Genomic DNA, 23,467 nt, shown 5'->3' with positions numbered 1-23,467 from the left:
GTTATGTATTGCCAATATCCACCCACTCATTTTCTACTTAAAAGGAAGTTATGTACAGTGTTGGGCATTGTATTCTATGTGGTATGCTAGAATGAAAATGGGAAGGTAGCTAATGGGCTGGTGTGCCAGCAGCAGTGGGTTAGTGACGAGTAAGATCTCTCTCCTTCCTTGGTAAAGGCTAATCTATCTACCTTTGAGAGAGTAGCCACAAGAAACTCTGGCAGTAATAATACCCCTATTGTGCAAACCTGAACCGTACTGTGCTGGTCCGTATAGCCCATTTTCTTTCCACATTGTCCTCTCCAGCACAGTTCCAGCAGCTATAGAGGATGCCTAACCAGGCCAGTGCAGTACAGCTCATGCTTGGCTCAGCAGTATGAAAAAGGTGCAACAGTTTAGCTGGGGTTGGATTTGCATAGTGTTCTATGGTGTGATACGAGCCCCCCCACACACACACTAACCAGGTGCATGTACTTGGCAAAGCAGTGGATGCCGAGTGCACAGAAGAAGGTGCCCCCCAGAGAAATGCTCCATGCTAGCAGGTGCACCGCCATCCCAGACAGCCTGCCCTTCACCTCCTCTCCGCCTTTCACCTCCGACAACAGCTCCTGGAAAGAACGAAGAGACAGTTTATTTATTTATTCAACAAGGACAGTACAGCTCATTTTCATCAGTAGCCAAACAGTGAATGTAGAGTCAGTGAAACTACAACACTGAAAATAACTTCCCCAGTCAGTATTTTAATCTGCATAATAATGTAGTTCCTTGTAGCTAACTTAGTCTTATTAGTACATCTTAAAATGGTTGCATATTCTGGTTCATTTTCTGTTGACGCTGGGCAAGAATGTAGCTTTCTATAGGCATGCTACACCACAAACACCTAGACCCACATCCTGTGTGTATTTCAATACCAGCAGTTGTCCTTTAGATACGCAGATCTATTAGAGGCAAATTGACGGACTGGAAGTGGGCTTCAGCCTCTGACTTAGCATAGAATATGAGCTTGATCAGGCCTCTATCCTATCTGTTCTATTTTGTTTGTTATAGTCAACGCAGGATTTTGCTCCTGCCCATCACTAACATGCCTGATTCAAACATGCCTTATTGAAATTATCAGCAAATAATCATGGCTCATCACACCTAAAACAAATAATCATGGCTCATCACACCTAAAACAAATAAAACAAATGATCATGGCTCATCACACCTAAAACAAAAATGCTCATCACACCTAAAACAAATAATCATGGCTCATCACACCTAAAACAAATGGCTCATCACATAAAACAAATGATCATGGCTCATCACACCTAAAACAAATGATCATGGCTCATCACACCTAAAACGGTCAGTGAATCATGGACCACATTTGGCTGAATAAGGTGTATTAGTGATGGACTTGTGCAAAACCTTGAACACCTGTTGACGTTAGCTCTCCAGCACTAGAGTTTGAAACCCCTGGGTCGTGTTCATTAGGCACAAAATGGAATAAACAGACAGAAACAGGGAGGGACTACCTGGATTTGTCCAATAAGAAATGCTTATTAGAGTTTTTGGGCTGGAATTGTATTTTTATTTTTTCACTGTGAGCCCTAATGAACATGATCCTGTCCCGTACCTTGAGCTGGGTGGTGATGTTCTCCGACTGCAGCCTGACAGACATCTTCTTGCTGACTTTGAAATCCCAGGAGCAGAAGACCTTTATGGCCATGTTTCCCTGAGACTTGAACACACGGAAACTCCTCCCAAAGGACTTGGACATGCTAAAACAAGTACAATGAAAACATTTTATTATTCCCATGAAAGACCAACAAGGAGAAAAACGTCACAGATCTGTCCTGCCAACTCTTATGGGCATTTTCACACCAACACGGACCATAGCAGTTGGCTGTAGAGCACAAAACAGATCTTGGACCAGGCTAACAAAGAGATTCCAAATGAATAGATCAGGGTCATATTCAGGTTATGATCAATGGCTGCGTTTACACAAGTAGCCCAATTCTGATATTTTGCTGGTAAGTGGTCTTTTGACCAATCAGATCAGATCTTTCGACAATAATTGGGCAAAATATCAGAATTGGACTGCCTGTGTGAACGCAGCTTAAAAAATGATAATCTGATCCTATATCAGCACTTCAAAAGGTTTGAGAGGGTTGTTCAACCTGTAAACGAGGACGATGCCGGTGATAAAGAATGTTATGCCGATGGTGAAGCAGTAGGCTAAGGGAATGTTGTAGGCCATCATGTGAGGGTCACTGGTGGTGCCGCAGCCAGTCCCGGCGGTGGCGTCATCAGGTCTACAACTGGTGTTGATGGTGGAGTTGGTGTAGTAGCCATAAAACATTAGAGAGTTAGAGAGATAACCCTGAGAAGGAAGAGAGGTGATGTGGTTTCAGAAACAGACTGACAACACTGATGTAGTGTTTTGATATAGAAGTGCTCTTGCTGGTGCTTTACATTTGTATGGGTGGGCATTGCATTGTGACTTAGCTAGGTATGTCAGCTAGGTATGTCAGCAGCAGTTGTTTTATTGGCGTAGGCTGGATTTACACTCCACTAGGTGTACTCTGTAGAGGCTCAACAACCACGTCGTGCTTTCACCGCACACAGCAGAGATTTTGGTACATGCTAGAAATTGTAACTTAACCAATCGGTGACATTTCGCTGGACGATCAGTGGAGTTTAAACTTTAGAGTGAATCACATTAAGGTCAAAAGCTTGTGGCTGAACATAATCAACCAATCAATCATAAACCTCATCTTACCGTGCCGGTGAACAGCTCCAGGCCTGTGACTCTGTGGGAGCTGGGGGGTGTGAAGGGCGGGTGGATGGCCTGGGGGAGGACCAGGAACAGGCCGTTGATGAGGAAGAGAAAGACGTTGAAGAGCAGAAGAGTCCTGATGAAGAGAAAGTAGGAGAGCACACCAGTGCCAAAGCGGCCACCCAGCCTCTTCAAAGCCACCTGCCACAACTGCAGGGAACTGAGGATGAAGAGACATCCGAACCAGATGTGATACAAAGCCTGTGGACACAGGACGCAGAGTAACTTTCATGCCTAACATCTCTGTGCAGAGATTAACGTCAGGATTGGAGCACTTTCCTCAGATTTGACATCTGAATGATAGTCGTGAAATTGCCAACAGCATGTTTTATGCTAGTGATAGCTTGGTTATACTCACTCGCTTAAGGAGGCTACAGCAGGGAACCTGGCTGCTCAAGAGGGACTGTCCAACTCTGTCACTGAATACAAGTTTCCTAAGGAGAGATGTTGACTGTAAAAGGGGTCTTTGAAGATTCAGCAATGATGAGAGAGAAGGGTTTAAGTAGCTTTCGTGTAATTTGTTTGTCAAACTTTACATTGGCATCATGTAAAGCAAATGGTGTCCTGGAACAATTAAGATAATCAATTACAAACAATGAAGAGAATATGGCACCTCAGTTTAGTCTTCTCAGCCAGACTAAGGGGCGTGGCACGCAGCATACGCACACGGTCACCGGCCGACAGACTCTGAAGATTGTTGACCAGCTCCTGTCTCTTGGTCTCTGTAATCCACACAAAGTTAATAGGATACCATAAAACTTCAATTTAATAGCCCAGGCATTTATTTGCTTCAATCACTGAACACAACCACAAATATAAGAGACAGGCTTGTATTTGCCTGGCTATTAAGAGAGCATACAACTGGCATGCTGACTGCAGAAATGTCCAACAGAGATGTTGCCAGATAATTTAATGTTCATTTCTCTACCATAAGCCGCCTCCAACATTGTTTTAGAGAATTTGTCAGTAGGTCCAACCGGCCTCAACCACAGATCACATGTAACCACAAAAGCCACAAAACCACAGGACCTCCACATCCGGCTTCTTCATCTGCAGAATGAAACTGGTCTCATCTGAGACCAACCACACCGACAGCTGATGAAACTGTGGGTTTGAACAACTGAAGAATTTCTGCTCAAACTGTCAGAAAACATCTGTGTGCTCGTTGTCCTCACCAGGGTCTTGACCAGACTGCAGTTTGGCATCGTAACAGACTTCAGTGGACTAATGCTCACCTTCGATGGCCACTCGCATGCTGGAAAAGTGTGCTCTTTACGGATGTATCCCGGTTTCAACAGTACCAGGCAGATGGCAGATGTGAGGGAAAGCGTTTTGTTGATTTCAACGTTGTGAACGGAGTGCCCCATGGTCGCGGTGGGGCTATGGTATGGGCAGACATAAGCTATGGACAACAAACAATTGCATTTTATCGATGGCAATTTGAATGCACAGAGATATCGTGACGGGATCCTGAGGCCCATTGTCATGCCATTCATCCATCACGTTTCAGCATGATAATGCACAGCCCCATATCGCATGGATCTGTACACAATTCCTGGACGCTGTACATGTCCCAATTGTTCCATGGCCTGCATACTCAGACATTTCACCCATTGAGCATGTTTGGGATGCTCTGGATTGACATGTACGACAGTGTGTTCCAGCTCCCGCCAATATCCAGCAACTTCGCAGACATTGAAGAGTGGGACAACATTCCACAGGCCACAGTCAACAGCCTGATCAACTCTATGTGAAGGAGATGTGTCACACTGCATGATGCAAATGGTGGTCACACCAGATACTGACTGGTTTTCTGAGCCACGCCCCTACCGTGGTTCCCAGTCATGAAATCCATAGATTAGGGCCGAATTAAATGCATTTCAATTGACTGATTTCTTTATATGAACTGTTACTCAGTAAAATCTTTGAAATTGCTGCATGTTGATTTATATTTTTGTTCAGTATAACATTTTCTAACCAAACCTTGATATCTTTAACTTTTAACAGCGGAGTCATTCTTGTTGGTACAGCCCATCTCAGCAGAGCACACAAAACAGACACTGACTCTCAGCGGAGGGACAGTCAGGGAATGTTCACTCTGTTCAAAGGTTGATCTAAAAGTTCTAAAACTGTCTGGTTTCAAATGCCATACACATTGTCCTGTGTCTGTAGTGAGGGTGGTAGAAGGCCCCTCAAAGCTGGTGAAAGACTATTGCCTTCAGGGGTGGATGGTGAAGTGGGTTTGGGATTCACCTTCCTCACAGACATCCTCAGAGTCTGCCTCGATCCCATAGCCACGGATACTAGGTCTGGAGGAGAGGGAAACGTCTTGGGTCTGGCGGTGGTACCTGCGCAGCTGAGTAGAACGGATGTTGCACTGGGAGATGATTTCAAGACGACTCTGCTGCCCTGAGTGAGGAGAGACCATTTCCTGAGGTTTAAAAGGAGGAAGATGACATTTACTACCTGGGTGTATTCACTAGGAACTAAACGGAAACAAATGGCCGAAACATTTGTCTAACCTGAACTTGTCCATTAAGTATTCTGTTGCACAGCATACATGGTTCACTACGGTGTGCACTAATGAATACACCCCAGCAGTTTATTCAAATGTCAACCACTTGTGAGGTCAGTGACTTTTGCGTAGGCCATATTCTCCTCCAGTAGTTTTCTGAAACTTCTGACACAGTAAGACAAGAGACAGGAAACTCATCTAATGACTTATTCATGTTCTTAGACCCCCATTTTGACCATCCACATAGATGTAGATTTCCGAACCATTGTACATATTTAAAATGTGTGTGGTGCGTTTACACTTATCCAGAGCGACTTACAGTAGTGAGTGAATACGTTTTCATACTGATTCCCGGTAGGAATCAAACACACAACCCTGTGTGCTATGCTCTACCAACTGATCCACATGGGTAACAGGGCAGATACAAGAGGAACTGCAACATTTTTGTATGCTCTCAAAATATCACCCATAGTCTCTTTATGAGTCACACAAAAGCCTTTGACCTGGGTCTTGTTCATTAGAGCACAACGTGGCAAAACCGTTTGCAACGTCAAACGAAAACAAGCATTTATTTGAACAAATTCAGGAAGTACCTCACGGTTTCAAGCCGTTTTCTTCCCTTCTGTGTCTATTAAACACAACCCTGAGGTTTCCCCGTTAACAAACCGGCTTGTGACTGAAAGGATGGTCTCACCGATGCTGCGACTGGGCATGGAGGACAGGACCCTCAGGGTGGCGGTAGACCAGCACTTCCTGACCAGAGGTTGGTCTGTATGGATTCCTCACTCCTCTCATCTGCCCGCTCTCTGACATCACTCATCTGGCTGGCCAGCCTATCTGTGGGGAACATATGATTGAATATGATTAATCAGATGATAAAATATATTCAGTAAGACACACTGTACTGGCCTTGGTCGTGTTCATTAGGGCATGCAATGGACAATTATTTTTAAAAATGTTTCAACTGCAAACATTTCTTATTGAACAAGTCCAAGTAGCCTCTCCTTGTTTCATTCAGTTTTGTTACATTTGGTGCCTAATGAACATGACCCTGGTGGTAGTCTGCTTGTGCTTTATCCAACTCCTCTGTGTATTATGTTCTTTGTCATACATGTAGGCATGGCAATGATAAAGACAAGTTGGCTACAGCACAGTATGGGACCAGGCTAACACTGTTATGGATGTAGTGGTTATCAGGGAGTTAGAAGATATCAGTCCTCACCTCAATGAGCATATCAGTTCACTGGAAAACATTCACTTGTAACAAGCTGGCTACGTCCTAAAAGGCAACCGATTGCCCACATAGTGCACTACTTTTGACCAGGGCCCATAGGGAATAGGGTGCCACTTGGGATACAACCACATAGAGAAGTACCTCTGCCTTCTGTTGTAAGGACCTCCATTTCCAGGGTTTCACGACTGCCACTCTCCAGACCTGTTCCCGTTATAGAGTCCTGGGCCGTATCATCACCCCTAAGACTCCTGGTGAACGTTGAGCAATGGAATAGAAGAGGTTTATACCAGACAGAGGGCTATGGTACATGTGCATGCATCAACAGATAGCTGTACAGATGAATGGACAGATACTTGTAAATGCGTAAACAAATGCACACACACAGCAGTGTTATTCTAGTGGTTAGAGCGTTGGGCCAGTAACCGGAAGGTTGCTGGATCGAATCCCCGAGCCGACAAGGTAAAAACCTGTCATTCTGCCCCTGAGCAAGACAGTTAACCCACTATTCCCCCGCACCTCTCTGATTCAGAGGGGTTGTGGTAAATGCGGAAGACACATTTAAGTTGGACAACTGACTAGGTATCCACCTTTCCCTTATTCTTGGTTTTATCTACATATAAAAACACATTCAATATGAATTATGCAACGATTGAGGAAAAAATAGCCAGTGCTTGTCGATGTTATGATTTCCTATTCTCAGGACAATGATTAATAGAACAAAGGCTCCAATGTTGCCAAGGCAACTGGGGTCACTGGAACATATCCAAAAGAGAGAAACAGACCAGAGGACAAATAACTGCTTCTAAATGCTAGTAAAACTAAGCACATGCTCTTCAACCGATCGCTGCCCGCACCCGCCCGCCTGACTAGCATCACTACTCTAGACGGTTCTGACTTAGAATATGTGGACAACTACAAATACCTAGGAGTCTGGTTAGATTGAAAACTGTCCTTCCACTCACATTAAACATCTCCAATCCAAAATTTAATCTAGAATCTGCTTCCTACTTCGCAAAACAAACACCTCCTTCACTAATTCTGCCAAACATACCCTCATATAACTGACTATACTACAGATCCTTGACTTCGGCGATGTCATTTACAAAATAGCCCCAAACACTCTACTCAGTAAATTTGATGGAGCCTATCATAGTGCCAACCGTTTTGTCACCAAAGCCCCATATACTACCCACCACTGCGACCTGTATGCTCTCGTTGGCTGGCCCTCGCTACATATCCGCCGCCAAACCCACTGGCTCCAGGTCATCTACAAGGCTCTGCTAGGTAAAGCCCCGCCTTATCTCAGCTCACTGATCACCATAGCAACACCAAACTGTAGCAGGCACTCCAGCAGGTATATCTCACTGGTCATCCCCAAAGTCATCACTTACTTTGGCCGCCTTTCCTTCCAGTTCTCTGCTACCAATGACTGGAACGAATTGCAAAAATCTCTGAAACTGGAGTCTTACATCTCCCTCTCGAACTTTAAGAATCAGCTGTCAGAGCAGCTTACCGATCACTGTACCTGTACACAGCCAATCTGTAAATAGCACACCCAACTACCTCATCCCCATATTATTACTTACCCTCTTGCACCCCAGTATCTCTACTTGCACATCATCATCTTTACATCTATCACTCTAGTATTAATGCTAAGTTGTGATTATTTTGCCTCTATGGCCTATTTATTGCCTACCTCCCTAATCTTCTACATTTGCACACACTGCACATAGATTCTTCTATTATTTTTTTCTATTGTGTTATTGACTGTACGTTTGTTTATGTGTAAGTCTGTGTTGTTTTAGTCGCACTGCTTTGCTTTATCTTGGCCAGGTCGCAGTTGTAAAAGAGAACTTGTTTTCAACTGGCCTACCTGGTTAAATAAAAGGTGAAATAAAAATAAAATAAATCAAAAGAAAATCATTTCTGTAAAAAATTATGTGTACACTTTAACTACTAAAACCACGTGTAATGTATGTAGAACAGATAATGGAGCTATATATTTTAAACAAGATTGTCTTTGAGAATAACATTCACTAAACAAACACTAGACAGTCTGGGAGAAACTAATATGTCACTGCAATATAGAAGCACTTTTTTTTTATCAACTTCCACTGTCCTCCAAAAGCTCTTTGCTTCAGTTTGCTCCTCAAATCAACCTTGGTTAGAGAGCGGCAGTGTTCCCTTCCCTTACAACCATACAGTAGCTGGACAGCGTTAAAGGAGCTTTCGAATGGGATGTTTAGACCTTGACTAATCTCACGTGAACAGACTGCATAAACGGAAATGGTACCATCATCCAGCATCTGACCAAATTACGCAATAATGTTGTTCTGGGTTAACTGAGATTAAACCTTGACCTATTCCAAACTAATGATGTCCTATGCACCAACTATGTACAACCAGACAGAGAGAGTGTTTGTGAAACTAGAACTAACAACGAGGAACAACAAAGCACACACAATAGTGCAGTATCTCCTGCAGAATATGCAACTGTGGACAGACCTGGGCTACAAAACACAGCTCTACTTAAACATCCCACCATTAACAGAGAGATGAGAGTAAAGAGCAACTTACTCTAATTCAAGCTCCATTATAGGTCTCAGATTGAAGTCCACACTGTATGCCATCCTCCTGGTCTTCACTCTGTGGGGCCACACCTGTCTGTCTGGATCATGGACTTACCCTTTTCCAATCACAGACAGAAGCATAGGGAGCACACCAAGAAGACAGGATTGGTGGAACAGAGGTACTGTTGCGGTATATACTGTAGTTAGTGCATCGTCCCAGTCTTGTCTTCCAGCTCCCAGGAGAGGGAACTATTAGGAGCTCTTAGTGGGTGGGTTTAGGAGTTAGGACTTTGTCTGACCAACTTACACTCTCAACTCATTATCTACCAAACCCAAAATATGAAGAAGAAAAGACTGACGGAAGGGTTGTGTCACAATCAAAAGAAGACTATAGAGGAAGTGGTTCCTCCCACAGACCACTAGTGTACTGCTTCCTCCGTCCTCCATCCTCCCAAAGATCCTCACCACAGACAATGTGCCATGTTCACATGTTATCAGGAACTTCTTCAACAGGAATTCAGAGGAACTTGTGGAGGTTAAAGAAAATAAAACAATCAAGGACTGACCATCCATTATATCAACATTATTGTTGTAAGCATACATTGTTTACATTTAATTCATTTACAAACAGAGTAAAAGAAGCTTTCGGGTTCTGACGGGGTATTACAGTTGAACTAAGCCCATGAGGCATTTAAGTTCTATTCTGCAAAAATGTATGTAGCAATTGCTTACTGCCCCTTTAAGCTCCCTCTTGGATCTAGTTGAGTTCATTTTACTAAAGAAAAACAACAATACAGTATGTATATTTCTAATAACTAGTTTCTGGAATACCTTTGGATTTTATATAAAGCTATCCAACAAAATGTATTAAATAAATTCATGCAGAGTTTCTAAGTGATTGACAGCAGTGGAGGCTGGTAGGAGGAGCTATAAGATGACAGCTCATTGTAATGACTGGAATGGAATCATTGAAACAGTATGAAACATATGGAAACCTCATGTTTGAGTTCGTTCCAATAACTCCATTCCAGCCATTACACAGAGCCCGTCCTCCTATAACTGTTCCCAACAGCCTCCACTAATTAACAGCTGTGAATTGATTCAGTGTTAGTTCCATTTCCACAGGTTTCCAGATGGAAACACAATAGAAACAACACCAGTCAATACAATAAACTTCTGAATCATTATTTATAGGCAGTAGCCTACGACTTAGAAAAACTGCATATGTATTGTAACTGCAAAAAATAACTTCAAACTGAATAGGTTGATGCATAAGACTGTATGTTCTACCCCTCACCATTTCTGAAGACTTCATTTTTTCAAGACTGCACAGCCCCAAATCACCAATCAACTTTAAGCTCGAGCGGCTTTCTCTGGCGCAGATTCAACCAATTAAATACATTCTCCTCATTAGAGGTGTGTTCATTATGCGAAAAGTTTCGAAAACGTTAATAAAATATTTCCAAATGAATGTCAAGTTTATTCTAGACAGTTTGAATACATTTTGTAAGTCAATGTAACATTCTAATTGCAATCCTGCATTACAGTGGTGCACAACTAAAATGCATTGGCACATCACTAAAGAATAAAATGAAGTGAATATATAATTCATAATAAACGGTCTGTCTCTCACAGCAGGAATGCCTTGTGTGTGCTTCTGCTGCCCTCTAGTGGTAAACCTACATTATGAATGAAGTTTAGTGGGATATGATGGCAGTTGTTTGAGACGATATTAGAGAATCTAAAATATTGACGTGAATAACAGTGATATGCAGACCTCACAACAACACCAATAAATGTTTTCTATTTGGTGGTCAATGTGCAATGTTTTCATGTCCAAAGCACATTACACAGCCTGTGTCCCAATCAAAAGGTAGCATGCTGATTGGGAGGCCAGTTGAGGCTGCTGAGGGAAGGACAGACCATAATAATGTCTGGAACGGAGTAAATGGAATGGCATCAAACACATGGAAACCATGGAAACCATGTGCTGGATGTATTTGATACCATTCCACCAACTCTGCTCCAGCCATTACCATGAGCCTGTCCTCCACAATTAAGGTGCCACCAACCTCCTGTGGATGCCACCATCATAGCCTATGGAAGGTGGTTGTTCCTAGGGGTTTAATTGCAAACACTGCCTTGATGATGAGCTATAGCCTTGACAATAACGATGAATTATATATTATACACTATAGCCAGAATTATACTTTATCTTCCTCTCTTCTACACCATAATGTCAGCCACTAGGCTACATAAGCCTATCTATTATTCTCAAAGCTTGTGAAAATGAAGTTGATAACAAGTTAATAAAGATACAAGCCATTGTGTACACAATGGGGTGTGTGTAAGGAGACACAGCCACATAGAGAGAGGAAAGATGCTTATTGATTTTGTACAAACCCTTTGAAAATGTGTGATAATGTGACAATACTGAACACTATGGCCATAAGGTTACTGTGAGAGTAGCAGTACTCCTAGAGATGACGTGGTCATTGTCCGGGGCGGTTCTTTAACTCTTCAGGAAATGAGAGTGAAAACAAAACCTCACAAATGAGACCTGCGCATAGTCATTTTCTAGCTGAAGTTGGGACATATTAATCGGCATAAAAAAATATATATAAAAAATGGAATCTGGTGCCTATGGGGCCTCGCTGTCCGGAGGTGACTTCGATTTTATGAGCTTTGTTAAACAACCTCAAACCATAGTCCGCATCTTGAGCTGGGTGAGTGATTTACTCTAGGTTGACAGCCAGCTAAGCGTGTTATCTTAGGAAACTTTTGAAGTAGCTAACGTTAGCTAGCAACCATAGCTAGCTGTCTGTTTAACTACAGTGCACATCACAGTTGTATTTTCTATTTATGGAAAAGCTTTGCGCATCAAGGCAAGAAGACAACATGAAAGAGTTGTTGACCTGTTTTCTAGTTTGTGATGTTGTGGAAAAGTTGCGAATGACACTTGGCTAATGCTAGCTAACAGGCTATCCAGATGTGTTCTAGTAGGGAACTTTTACTCGTGGCCAGTTTAGCTGTGTCAACCCAACTAAGCTTTTTGCCAACTGTTGATGAATGGTAGTTGTAAGCCTGCCAACGGCCAGCTTTTGAGCTACAGATGTTAGTAGCTTGCTGCTGTAACTTTAGCTCGCTGGCATGACGTGGAAGAGGTTTGTTTAGCTACTATCTGATCAACTGTCAGTCTGACAGATCCACCACACGGTCATCCCATCAACTTCCGTACCCCTGTAAAAGTTCTGCAAGGATAGCTGTGATGACAATTTGTTTGCATGCAACCATCTAATATTATTATAAGATGGACAATATGTTTAGTTTAATGGGGAAAAACATGTTCATTGATGTTGCATTACACTTCAATGCCAAGAAGAGATCTTGGATGCACTGAGCTAGCTAACCAAAAGCTGACGCCCTTATGGAAAAGTCCCATTGGATACCAATCGGAAATCATCATGGGATACAGGTCATGGGGCCCCAGTTTGGTTGTTTTCACTTAAAACCCCAACGGGGTGACCGAGGAGCAAGCTCAACGCAACTTGCAACTGCTCAGTTCACTTGCCCCAGGCAACCCAAAAATTGATCCAGAAAAAAGATACATTTATCTTTTGTGTCTCTGTTTCACAATTTTCCTTCAATTCGCAAGTGGCTGATGTGTCTCACCGGAGAAAGCATCCGATCGAGTGAAACAGGCTACACATACAGGAGACAGAGGAGCACTATCTATCTGATGCTGTATGGTCAAAAGGAGCATGACATTGTTGCCGCCTGTAGCATTGAATGCAAGGGAAGCCAGCAAGCATTTGGCTTCCCTTGATACCATTAAAATAATAACCAATCAGCGTTGCGCTAAACTGAGTGAGCCCACACATTTCACCCACACACTGCTATAGCTGTCCAAAGGGTTTCAATGGGAATTCCAATAGAATGCACATTTTGTGGTTGATAGAGTAGTGGGTGGGTGTGGGCTGTCCACATCCACTACAGGTCGGCTTCATAAGGCTGTCCACATCCACTACAGGTCGGCTTCATAAGGCTGTCCACATCCACTACAGGTCGGCTTCATAAGGCTGTCCACATCCACTACAGGTCGGCTTCATAAGGCTGTCCACATCCACTACGGGTCGGCTTCATAAGGCTGTCCACATCCAATACGGGTCGGCTTCATAAGGCTGTCCACATCCACTACGGGTCGGCTTCATAAGGCTGTCCACATCCACTACGGGTCGGCTTCATAAGGCTGTCCACATCCACTACGGGTCGGCTTCATAAGGCTGTCCACATCCAATACGGGTCGGCTTAATAAGGCTGTCCACATCCACTACGGGTCGGCTTCATAAGGCTGTCCACATCCACTACGGGTCGGCTTCATAAGGCTGTCCACATCCACTACGAGTCAACCCCTGAAATCATACCAAACATACACAATGGTTTGAAAGTTAAGCATTTCACTGTACTTGTGCATGTGACAATAAAACTTGAACACGCTCCCCTTGAAGTTATCCTCTACCGTTACGCATCCCTCCAGACATATTACCTTTCATGTTTTTTCCCCCAGGACGTACTGTATGTCCTCGTGATTGGTTACAGGTTGTCTAACACTGTGTTACACCTGTCTTATATCATAACAGTTGATCATATGATAACAGTATTCTATGATAACAGGCCTATGTGATAATATGACAGTCTTATATCATAACAGGCCTATGTGTATGTCTCTGATGGATAACAGGCCTATGTGATAATATGATAACAGTTACACCTGTCTTATATCATAACAGGCCTATGTGATCATATGATAACAGTATTCTATGATAACAGGCCTATGTGATAATATGATAACAGTCTTCTATGATAACAGGCCTATGTGATAATATGATAACAGTCTTCTATGATAACATGCCTATGTGATAATATGATAACAGACCTATGTGATAATATGATAACAGGCCTATGTGATAATATGATAACAGGCCTATGTGATAATATGATAACAGGCCTATGTGATGATATGATAACAGCCTATGTGATAATATGATAAAGGCCTATGTGATAATATGATAACAGGCCTTCTATGATAACAGGCCTATGTGGCCTATGTGATAATATGATAACAGGCCTATGTGATAATATATGATAATATGATAACAGTCTTCTATGATAATATGATAACAGTCTTCTATGATAACAGGCCTATGTGATAATATGATAACAGGCCTATGTGATAATATGATAACTATGTGATAATATGATAACAGCCTATGATAACAGGCCTATGTGATAACAGTCTTCTATGATATGATAACAGTCTTCTATGATAACAGGCCTATGTGATAATATGATAACAGTCTTCTATGATAATATGATAACAGCCTATGATAACAGGATGTGATAATATGATAACAGGCCTATGTGATAATATGATAACAGGCCTATGTGATAATATGATAACAGGCCTATGTGATAATATGATAACAGGCCTATGTGATAATATGATAACAGGCCTATGTGATAATATGATAACAGGCCTATGTGATAATATGATAACAGGCCTATGTGATAATATGATAACAGGCCTATGTGATAATATGATAACATGTGATAATATGATAAAGGCCTAGGATAACAGGCCTATGTGATAATATGATAACAGGCCTATGTGATAATATGGTAACAGGCCTATGTGATAATATGATAACGGACGGACCCCAAGGTGTTCTAACCGACATGTTGTTGTCTCTTCAGATCTTTTCCATAGTGGTGTTTGCCACCATCACTGGAGAAGGCTATGTCAACCCTTCACTCCTGCCTGACACCAAATGCATGTTCAACAGGAATGACAGCGCATGTGGCTTCGGAGTGGGTATTGGAATTTTTTGGCCTTTCTCGCCTGCGTCGTCTTCATCATACTGGACGCCTACTTCCCTCAGATCAGCAACGCCAAAGAGAGGAAGAACATTGTCACTGCTGACCTGGTCTTCTCTGGTTAGGGGGAAAACATTTGTTTGTGATACTCCAATGCTAAATCTGTAAGGCTGTAGTTTGGCACCCAGAACTTATGGACAGATTTTTCACGATAATATTGGCAACACTTCATATGAATAGCTTCCTATAATATAATATAATATATGCCATTTAGCAGACGCTTTTATCCAAAGCGACTTACAGTCATGTGTGCATACATTCTACGTATGGGTGGTCCCGGGGATCGAACCCACTACCCTGGCGTTACAAGCGCCATGCTCTACCAACTGAGCTACAGGACCTTACAATGCATTACAAGCAGGTTTATAATGCCTTATGTCATGTACAATTCACTATACTTAACAAGTTAGGTACTAAAGGTGCACTGCTTATAAACATCTATAACTACACTCACAGTGTAGTTGCTCATATGGTGTTAGGAATGCACTTATAATGCATTAGGAAGAGGGAATTTGTAGGAAATGTTACCATAAACTTGACTTTCCCTCCTCTGTCAGGAGTGTGGACGTTGTTCTGGTTCATCTGCTTCTGTGTCCTGACCAATCAGTGGTCTCACACCACCGAAGTAGCAGGCATCCCTGTCGACGCCGCCCGAGCCGTAGTGGCCTTCTCCTTCTTCTCCATTGTCACTTGGGTGAGTCAGTCTTTCTCTCTCTCTCTCTCTCTCTCTCTCTCTTTTTGTCTCTCTTTCTCTCAACTGGCATGTAAATATTTGAAACTGCTAGCTGCAGCTGGTCTGAGCGGTCGACAGTGAATGCCCTAACCCGCTAGTAATTAATGCTGATTGTTAGCGTTCTGACTTGCTACAGGCTGTTAGGCAAGAACAAGGCAGATGTGTCCTTTTCAGAGTATTTATATCTCTTGGTCACCACCACACACACACACACATAGAAGTAATCTTTGTGGTTCTATAAGGAAAGGAGAATACATGTACATATTAACAGTGATAATGCAGCTATATAATTTGAAATGTATATAGATAGTGTAGCATAGAATTTCAGACCCATATTCACATATAACTACAGATGGGGAGAGGCTAATCACTGATGAGGCTCTGTCTCTTGTCCAGCTAGATGTTTTCTAAATCAAGTTTGCAAGCGCCAGCGCACCAGGCATTCTAGGATCTTCTACTTATCTTACACATAACACTCTCTGTCAGTAATTACAACATACACATAATGCTCTACATCTGCATTGCTTGCTGTTTGGGGTTTTAGGCTGGGTTTCTGTATAAGCACTTTGTGACACGTGTTATGGGATTTAAAAAAACGTATTTACCAATATATTTCCTCTCACAGGCTCTATTGACTACATTTGCTTATACAAGATATCGCCAAGGAGTGAGTGACCTTGACCAGGGCTACACAGACCCAGCCTATGACAACAGCACTCCTTACCCATCCACCTCCGCCTATCCCCCGTACTCCCACCAGTGGGCCAGAGGGCTACCAGCAGTCCCCTTTCACCCCCCAAAACCAAGAGCATCCAGCACCATACCAGCCCCCGTCTTACTGAGGGACTGGACCATTGACCAGATTTGGGGGGGGTTTGAGTTTTTAAGTTGCCATTGGTGCCTGTAGCCTGGTCCCAGATCTGTCTGTGCTGTCTTGCCAACTCCTACGGTCATGCCAAACACAAACGATCTGGGACCAGGCTATGTTGCCTCAGCTATGTGGACTGATCTCAGCACTCCACTGGTCCTCTCCTTTCACCTAACTGTTTAAGTCTTAGCAGGTGTTGCGCTTACATAATGAAGGGTGTGTTGACATGATTTCAGTTGGTATTCATATTGTAGTTTAGGTTGTGAATGGATATTTTGCTGCATTTTTATACATACAACTAGAGTGCCTGAGCTGAGCTTCAGGTAGAATCTAAGGAAAACTGTTACTAGGGTAAAACCTAGAATGCCATGTAAAAATGTGAGATTCAGAGTGTCATCACCACTTGAGGTAACTGTCATATGTTCTTTCTGTTGTTCTCTGCACTGTTTGTCTTGTAACATATGTAATGCAGTCATGTGGACACTGAAGTTCAGATCAAACCACTGAAACATATGTCGCTGTCGCTGGGAACATTGCTTTGTATTGCAAATAATGATGCTATGCTATGCTATGGACACACTGTATTTTCTATGCTGCCTAATCCAGTTATATGGTATAGTGCATATACAAATACCTTTTGATAATTTCAATGATCTAGCCAGCCCAGGATATCAGAACTTATTGCCATATATCTAGAAATCAAATGTATTGCTAAGTTATTGACAAACGAAGACTGTTTTTGTTTTTCTCTGCAAACCCATTTTTTATTTTACCTTTATTTTACTTGGCAAGTCAGTTAAGAACAAATTCTTATTTTCAATGACGGCCTAGGAACAGTGGGTTAACTGCCTGTTCAGGGGCAGAATGACAGATTTGTACCTTGTCAGCTCGGGATTCAAACTTGCAACCTTTCGGTTACTAGTCCAACGCTCTAACCACTAGGCTACCCTGCCGCCCCATACTTTTATTTGTCCCAATAATGGGTGCACTGTCTGAAAAATGCTACCTTTAACGACTACTGTATATCAGTGCTTTTAAAAACCACCACTGAACTCACTCAGAGCCTATTTCCTGTACCCAGTTTAAACCTACTTCTGGACTGAAACTCACGCTTAATGGAAAAGCTCCATTGCAAGTAGATTTTCATCCAGGAATAGGTTTATTAATCTTGGTCTGGGAAACCAGCAGAACATTTTTGGGGGTAAATTGGATAACACGTTATCTTTCTGTCATTTGTAGTACATGCTCCCAAGTCATGTTAACCCTTTCATTTGATCTTTATTGTAGTTTCAAACCAGTCTGTAATATATCTGGTAACGAGGGTGTGTGTTTAGTATCAGGAACGCCCTCTCCTCAACTTGTTTGTCTCCTACCTACCTCCTATTCCGAACGTGCCTGAGAACGGTTTTATTCACTTCTGGTGTGTTCTTGTCCATGACACACACCTTTTCAGACAAACTCATATCAGAATTCTCATAGATGAGTTTAACAAAATACCAATTCAATTCAAGGGCTTTATTGGCATGGGAAACATGTGTTAACATTGCCAAAGCAAGTGAGGTAGACAACATACAAAGTAGGTAATATATACAGTATATTGAATTGTAATTGTAATGGTATTCCATTGAAAGAAAATGAGTAGGCTGCCAGTACATTTCAATAAACTAGTGAACTATTAACAAAATATAATTACAAAATAATACATATGGGAGCAGTCAGCATACTACATTAGGACACACAACTGCAATGTGTTTTGACTACTAGTCTTTCTCAGGCAGCGTTGTGATATTAGATTGAAATTGTTTTGTAAATGACCTATGCCTTTTAATCCTGCTGGGCATGACAATGAATTCCATACAGTACCAGAGTAAGAACCTTCATCAAAAACGACATATGGTTCTGCCTTTGTTCTTGGTATATCTTTGGTATAAGCTCATTTATTTACGTTATCTCTGATGAAGTGATCTCACCAATTATTATGCCCTCTTTCTTGGGTTTCAAGATTGCACTGAGCTTTGCAGTCTGTTGCACAAAGTGCCTTATAAAAGCCTACTACACCACCAACCGAACCTTTGCCAAATAAAGGCTTTTCCTGTTTGGAGACTGGCCCTTTTTTTAAGAAGGGTGTATTCCAAAGGCAAATATTTGAGCAGCCGCTAAGGAGGGAGAGTAAAGGAGCCGGTGAAAAGTAGATAAGATTTACAACTATAACTAGTAAGGCTATTTGTGCTCTCTCTCTCTCTGGGTGGGCCCTGTGTGTCACCTCTAGTTATTATGTTTCACATTGGACGCGGAGTTTACTGAAAACACAGACATTGTGCAACATAAACATCCCATGACTCTTGTCAATTTTTCAATGTATGCCAATGCCAGGAACCTTTCACTACTAACATAGTGTGTGGTATTTGAAGCCTTGCACCGTTACTGCTATCATGGACAAGAGCTTGTTCGACATTGCATGCGATTAAGACTGACTGATCGACAAGAAACCTTGCATCATAAATAACTACTGATCAGTCAGTCACTCTTTACCCTGATACATTACGTTTTTTTATCCTCTCGAACACGGCAAATGATTTCAGATGTGCTGTTGCACCTGCATTGCAATGAAAGTCACATATTAGATATGTTTCAACGTTACAAACAACAACAAACAGTTTACGCAAGCAGCGCATAGTAATCCAGAATACTGTTCAATTCGTAGGCTAGGTAGATTTCGTTGCCTGGGCGGGACTTATTTTATACTGTCACTGAACAAGGAAGTAGCCCATGGTTTCCCCAATGATGCAAACGATGGAGACTAAACACTGTATCCTAGATTTAAACGAAGCGGTGTTGTCGCCAATCAAATCATTATCGGACTGTTATTTGGCGGCATATCACTTGTAGTGAGTATCGTTCTAACATTATTTGTAACAGTTGCGCATCCACGAAGCTTCGTGTCGCCTTTATTTAATATTATCCGACAATTCTAGAGCATATCCTAGTTAAACGGGAGCACTCATATGTTGTCACAATGTACTTCCCCTTTTCATGTTCGAATTAGGCCTACTCACTAATCTGTCAGTAGTGTGATGATGGGGGCTCGAGTTAGCATGTTTTAAAATGCACTATATATATATATATATATATATATATATATATATATATATATACATAAAGGTACGTGGACACCTTCAAATGAGTGGATTCGTCTATTTCAGCCATACCTGCTGCTGACAGGTGTATATAACATTGGCAGTTGATTGGCCTTACTGAAGAGCTCAGTGACTTTCAACTTGCACCGTCATAGGATGCAACCATTCCAACAAGTCAGTTGTCAAATCTCTGCCCTGTCAGAGCTGTCCCTGTCAACTGTAAGTGCTGTTACTGTGAAGTGGAATCATCTAGGAGCACGGCTCAGCTGGAAGTGGTATTTTTAAGCACATAGTGTGTAAAAATTGTCCGTTCTGGTTGCAAAACTCCACACCAAGTTCCAAACTGCCTATGGAAGCAATGTCAGCACAATAACTGTTAGTCAGGAGCTTCATGGATTGGGATTCCATGGCCGAGCAGACGCACACAAGCCTAAGATCACCATGTGCAATGCCAAGTGTCAGCTGGAGTTGTGTAAAGCTCATCGCCATTCGACGCCTCACCATCTGGCAGCCCGAAGGACAAATCTGGGTCAGGAGAACACTAACTCAACCCCATTGAACACCTTTGGGATGAATTGGAACTCTGACTGCGAGCCAGGCCTAAGTGCCCGACCTCACTAATGCTCTTGTGGCTGAATGGAAGCAAGTCCCCGCAGCAATGTTCCAACATCTAGTGGAAAGCCTTCCCAGAAGAGTGGAGGCTGTTATTACAGCAATGTTCCAACATCTAGTGGAAAGCCTTCCCAGAAGAGTGGAGGCTGTTATAACAGCAATGTTCCAACATCTAGTGGAAAGCCTTCCCAGAAGAGTGGAGGCTGTTATTACAGCAATGTTCCAAAATCTAGTGGAAAGCCTTCCCAGAAGAGTGGAGGCTGTTATAACAGCAATGTTCCAACATTTAGTGGAAAGCCTTCCCAGGAGAGTGGAGGCTGTTATAACAGCAATGTTCCAACATCTAGTGGAAAGCCTTCCCAGAAGAGTGGAGGCTGTTAAAACAGCAAAGGGGGGACATACAGGCGCAATGCCAGTGGAAGTCTGCCAGTCTAACACTGCTGTAAAACCCATTATAAACCAACCACATGATCACACAGCACTGTAGGTAGAAGCAGTATCTAGTCTTGTCATTTATAACTGCGGGATGTAAAAGACAAGGTCATACATCAGTAGGAAGATAGGCCTACTTTGAATAGTGACTGCTTGTATGTGAATATTGTCGTTCAACACCATTTATCTACAGCATAACATATTCAAAACAATTAAAATGCATAAACTATTGCAATCAAAAATAACTTGAAACAACTAGGCCTAGAGACCTATTATAGTGACCTTAACCTGTCACCTAGTAGTCTCTAGACAGCTGGGATGCTTCCCACAATGTTGCTACCCGAGGTTAATCACCTGGCAACATTGTCAAGAGGTTCGGATCACTTGGCCTAACAGCTAAATTATTGACTAGCTGGACCCGAGTTCGAGTCCCGGTCAGGGCTACCCCTGAATTTGCTAGCAGCAGGTACCATCACATGGTATGCTCAGTTGAAAGACAGAAAACAGTTCGTCTATGCTCATTCTGCAACCCCTGCCCAACAGCAGTCACTGTGGACCATTTATTGTCTTGACACATGTGTCCTTTAATGACATATAACCTTTGTAGTGCCAAAGTCCATTATATGGGGCGGCAGGGTAGCCTAGTGGTCAGAGCGTTGGAGCCTAGTGGTTAGAGCATTGGACTAGTAACCGAAAGGTTGCAAGTTCATATCCCCGAGCTGAGGAAAAAATAGAGGATCATATAGCTGGCCAATCAGCAGTCTACTCATGTGAATATTTTTAATGCGCAGCATACGCCCACACCATTCAAAAACAGAAAAGCTGCTTTTTAACATACTATTTTTTTACATACTCATATTGGAATTAATTATGAGTCAAATTTAATAGACATCTAGACACAATGGGCAATTACTTTAAAGTGCATTGGTGTGCAGGGAAACATATCATAAAGTCTTTAAAATTACACAAAGACCATTCAAATGGATGATCAGAGTGGGTGGATAACAACATAGACCTATTATAACGATATAAAACATGTTATAGTCCATGCATTTCAGACTTCCACTGTGGGTTTACCAGTCAACACTCCGCAGGTAACCTATTTGAGTAATATAGCCTGCTCCCAGGTCTATTTTTGCTGTCTTGCTAACTGCTATTGTCATTGTCTTGGTAGCACGAACAGATCTAGGGCAAGGCTACTTTGAAGACACCGCCATCATGACATGCTGTAATTGCATCGCAGACACACCTTGGTGTGTTCTCAGGTCTAAAGTTGTCATAGTGATAGGAGGTTGTCTTTTTGGTAATGGCTGATACTAGATCAGTGAATTTTCAACCTTGACCTTTGTGCATGTGTGCACTGCAAGCATAGGTAAAGTCAACAGATTGTGTCTCTAGTCTGGCCTCATCCCATACTGTATGTTCTGTAGTCTGGCCTCGTACTGTATGTTCTATAGCCAACTCTTTAGCCTATCATTCGTTGTCATGTTGAAAAGTTAAACGATATAAACCTTTTCAGCAGAACATACAGTTTGGAACGAGGCCAGACTACAGGCTACAGAACATACAGTATGGAACGAGGCCAGACTACAGGCTACAGAACATACAGTATGGAACGAGGCCAGACTACAGGCTACAGAACATACAGTATGGAACGAGGCCAGACTACAGGCTACAGAACATACAGGTTGGAATGAGGCCAGACTACAGGCTACAGAACATACAGTATGGAACGAGGCCAGACTACAGGCTACAGAACATACAGTATGGGACGAGGCCAGACAACAGGCTACAGAACATACAGTATGGGACGAGGTCAGACTACAGGCCACAGAACATACAGTATGGGACAAGGCCAGACTACAAAACATACAGTATGGAACGAGGCCAGGCTACAGAACATACAGTATGGAACGAGGCCAGACTACAGAACATACAGTATGGGACGAGGCCAGACTACAGGCTACAGAACATACAGTATGGAACGAGGTCAGACTACAGGCTACAGAACATACAGTATGGAACGAGGCCAGGCTACAGAACATACAGTATGGGACGAGGCCAGACTACAGGCTACAGAACATACAGTATGGAACGAGGCCAGGCTACAGAACATACAGTATGGAACGAGGCCAGACTACAGGCTACAGAACATACAGTATGGAACGAGGCCAGACTACAGGCTACAGAACATACAGGTTGGAATGAGGCCAGACTACAGGCTACAGAACATACAGTATGGAACGAGGCCAGACTACAGGCTACAGAACATACAGTATGGGACGAGGCCAGACAACAGGCTACAGAACATACAGTATGGGACGAGGTCAGACTACAGGCCACAGAACATACAGTATGGGACAAGGCCAGACTACAAAACATACAGTATGGAACGAGGCCAGGCTACAGAACATACAGTATGACTACAGAACATACAGTATGGAACGAGGCCAGACTACAGGCTACAGAACATACAGTATGGAACGAGGCCAGACTACAGGCTACAGAACATACAGTATGGAACGAGGTCAGACTACAGGCTACAGAACATACAGTATGGAACAGGTCAGACTACAGGCTACAGAACAGTATGGAACGAGGCCAGGCTACA

General features: G+C 42.6%; 1 protein-coding gene and 1 pseudogene across 1 annotated transcript; one reads left to right on the top strand and one right to left on the bottom strand.

Moving 5' to 3' along the window:
- Nucleotides 1-461: 461 nt before the first annotated feature.
- On the bottom strand, nt 462-6,260 carry LOC124024417 (transmembrane channel-like protein 6; the record flags this gene model as incomplete). Its single annotated transcript, XM_046338317.1, has 9 exons — nt 6,242-6,260; nt 6,031-6,105; nt 5,075-5,230; nt 3,435-3,543; nt 3,180-3,255; nt 2,765-3,022; nt 2,163-2,365; nt 1,619-1,763; nt 462-608 (listed from the first exon to the last, which is right to left on the bottom strand). Coding segments are annotated over exons 1-9 (1,188 nt in total), but the record flags the coding sequence as incomplete, so codon positions are not given.
- Nucleotides 6,261-11,652: 5,392 nt separating this feature from the next.
- On the top strand, nt 11,653-17,454 carry LOC124024419 (annotated as a pseudogene).
- Nucleotides 17,455-23,467: the final 6,013 nt, after the last annotated feature.

The sequence above is a fragment of the Oncorhynchus gorbuscha genome, unplaced genomic scaffold (genome assembly GCF_021184085.1).
Source record: "Oncorhynchus gorbuscha isolate QuinsamMale2020 ecotype Even-year unplaced genomic scaffold, OgorEven_v1.0 Un_scaffold_1846, whole genome shotgun sequence".
NCBI classification, from domain to species: Eukaryota; Metazoa; Chordata; class Actinopteri; order Salmoniformes; family Salmonidae; genus Oncorhynchus; species Oncorhynchus gorbuscha.
Note: the sequence above shows the minus strand (reverse complement) of the source record. Positions and strands in the feature narration are given on the sequence as shown.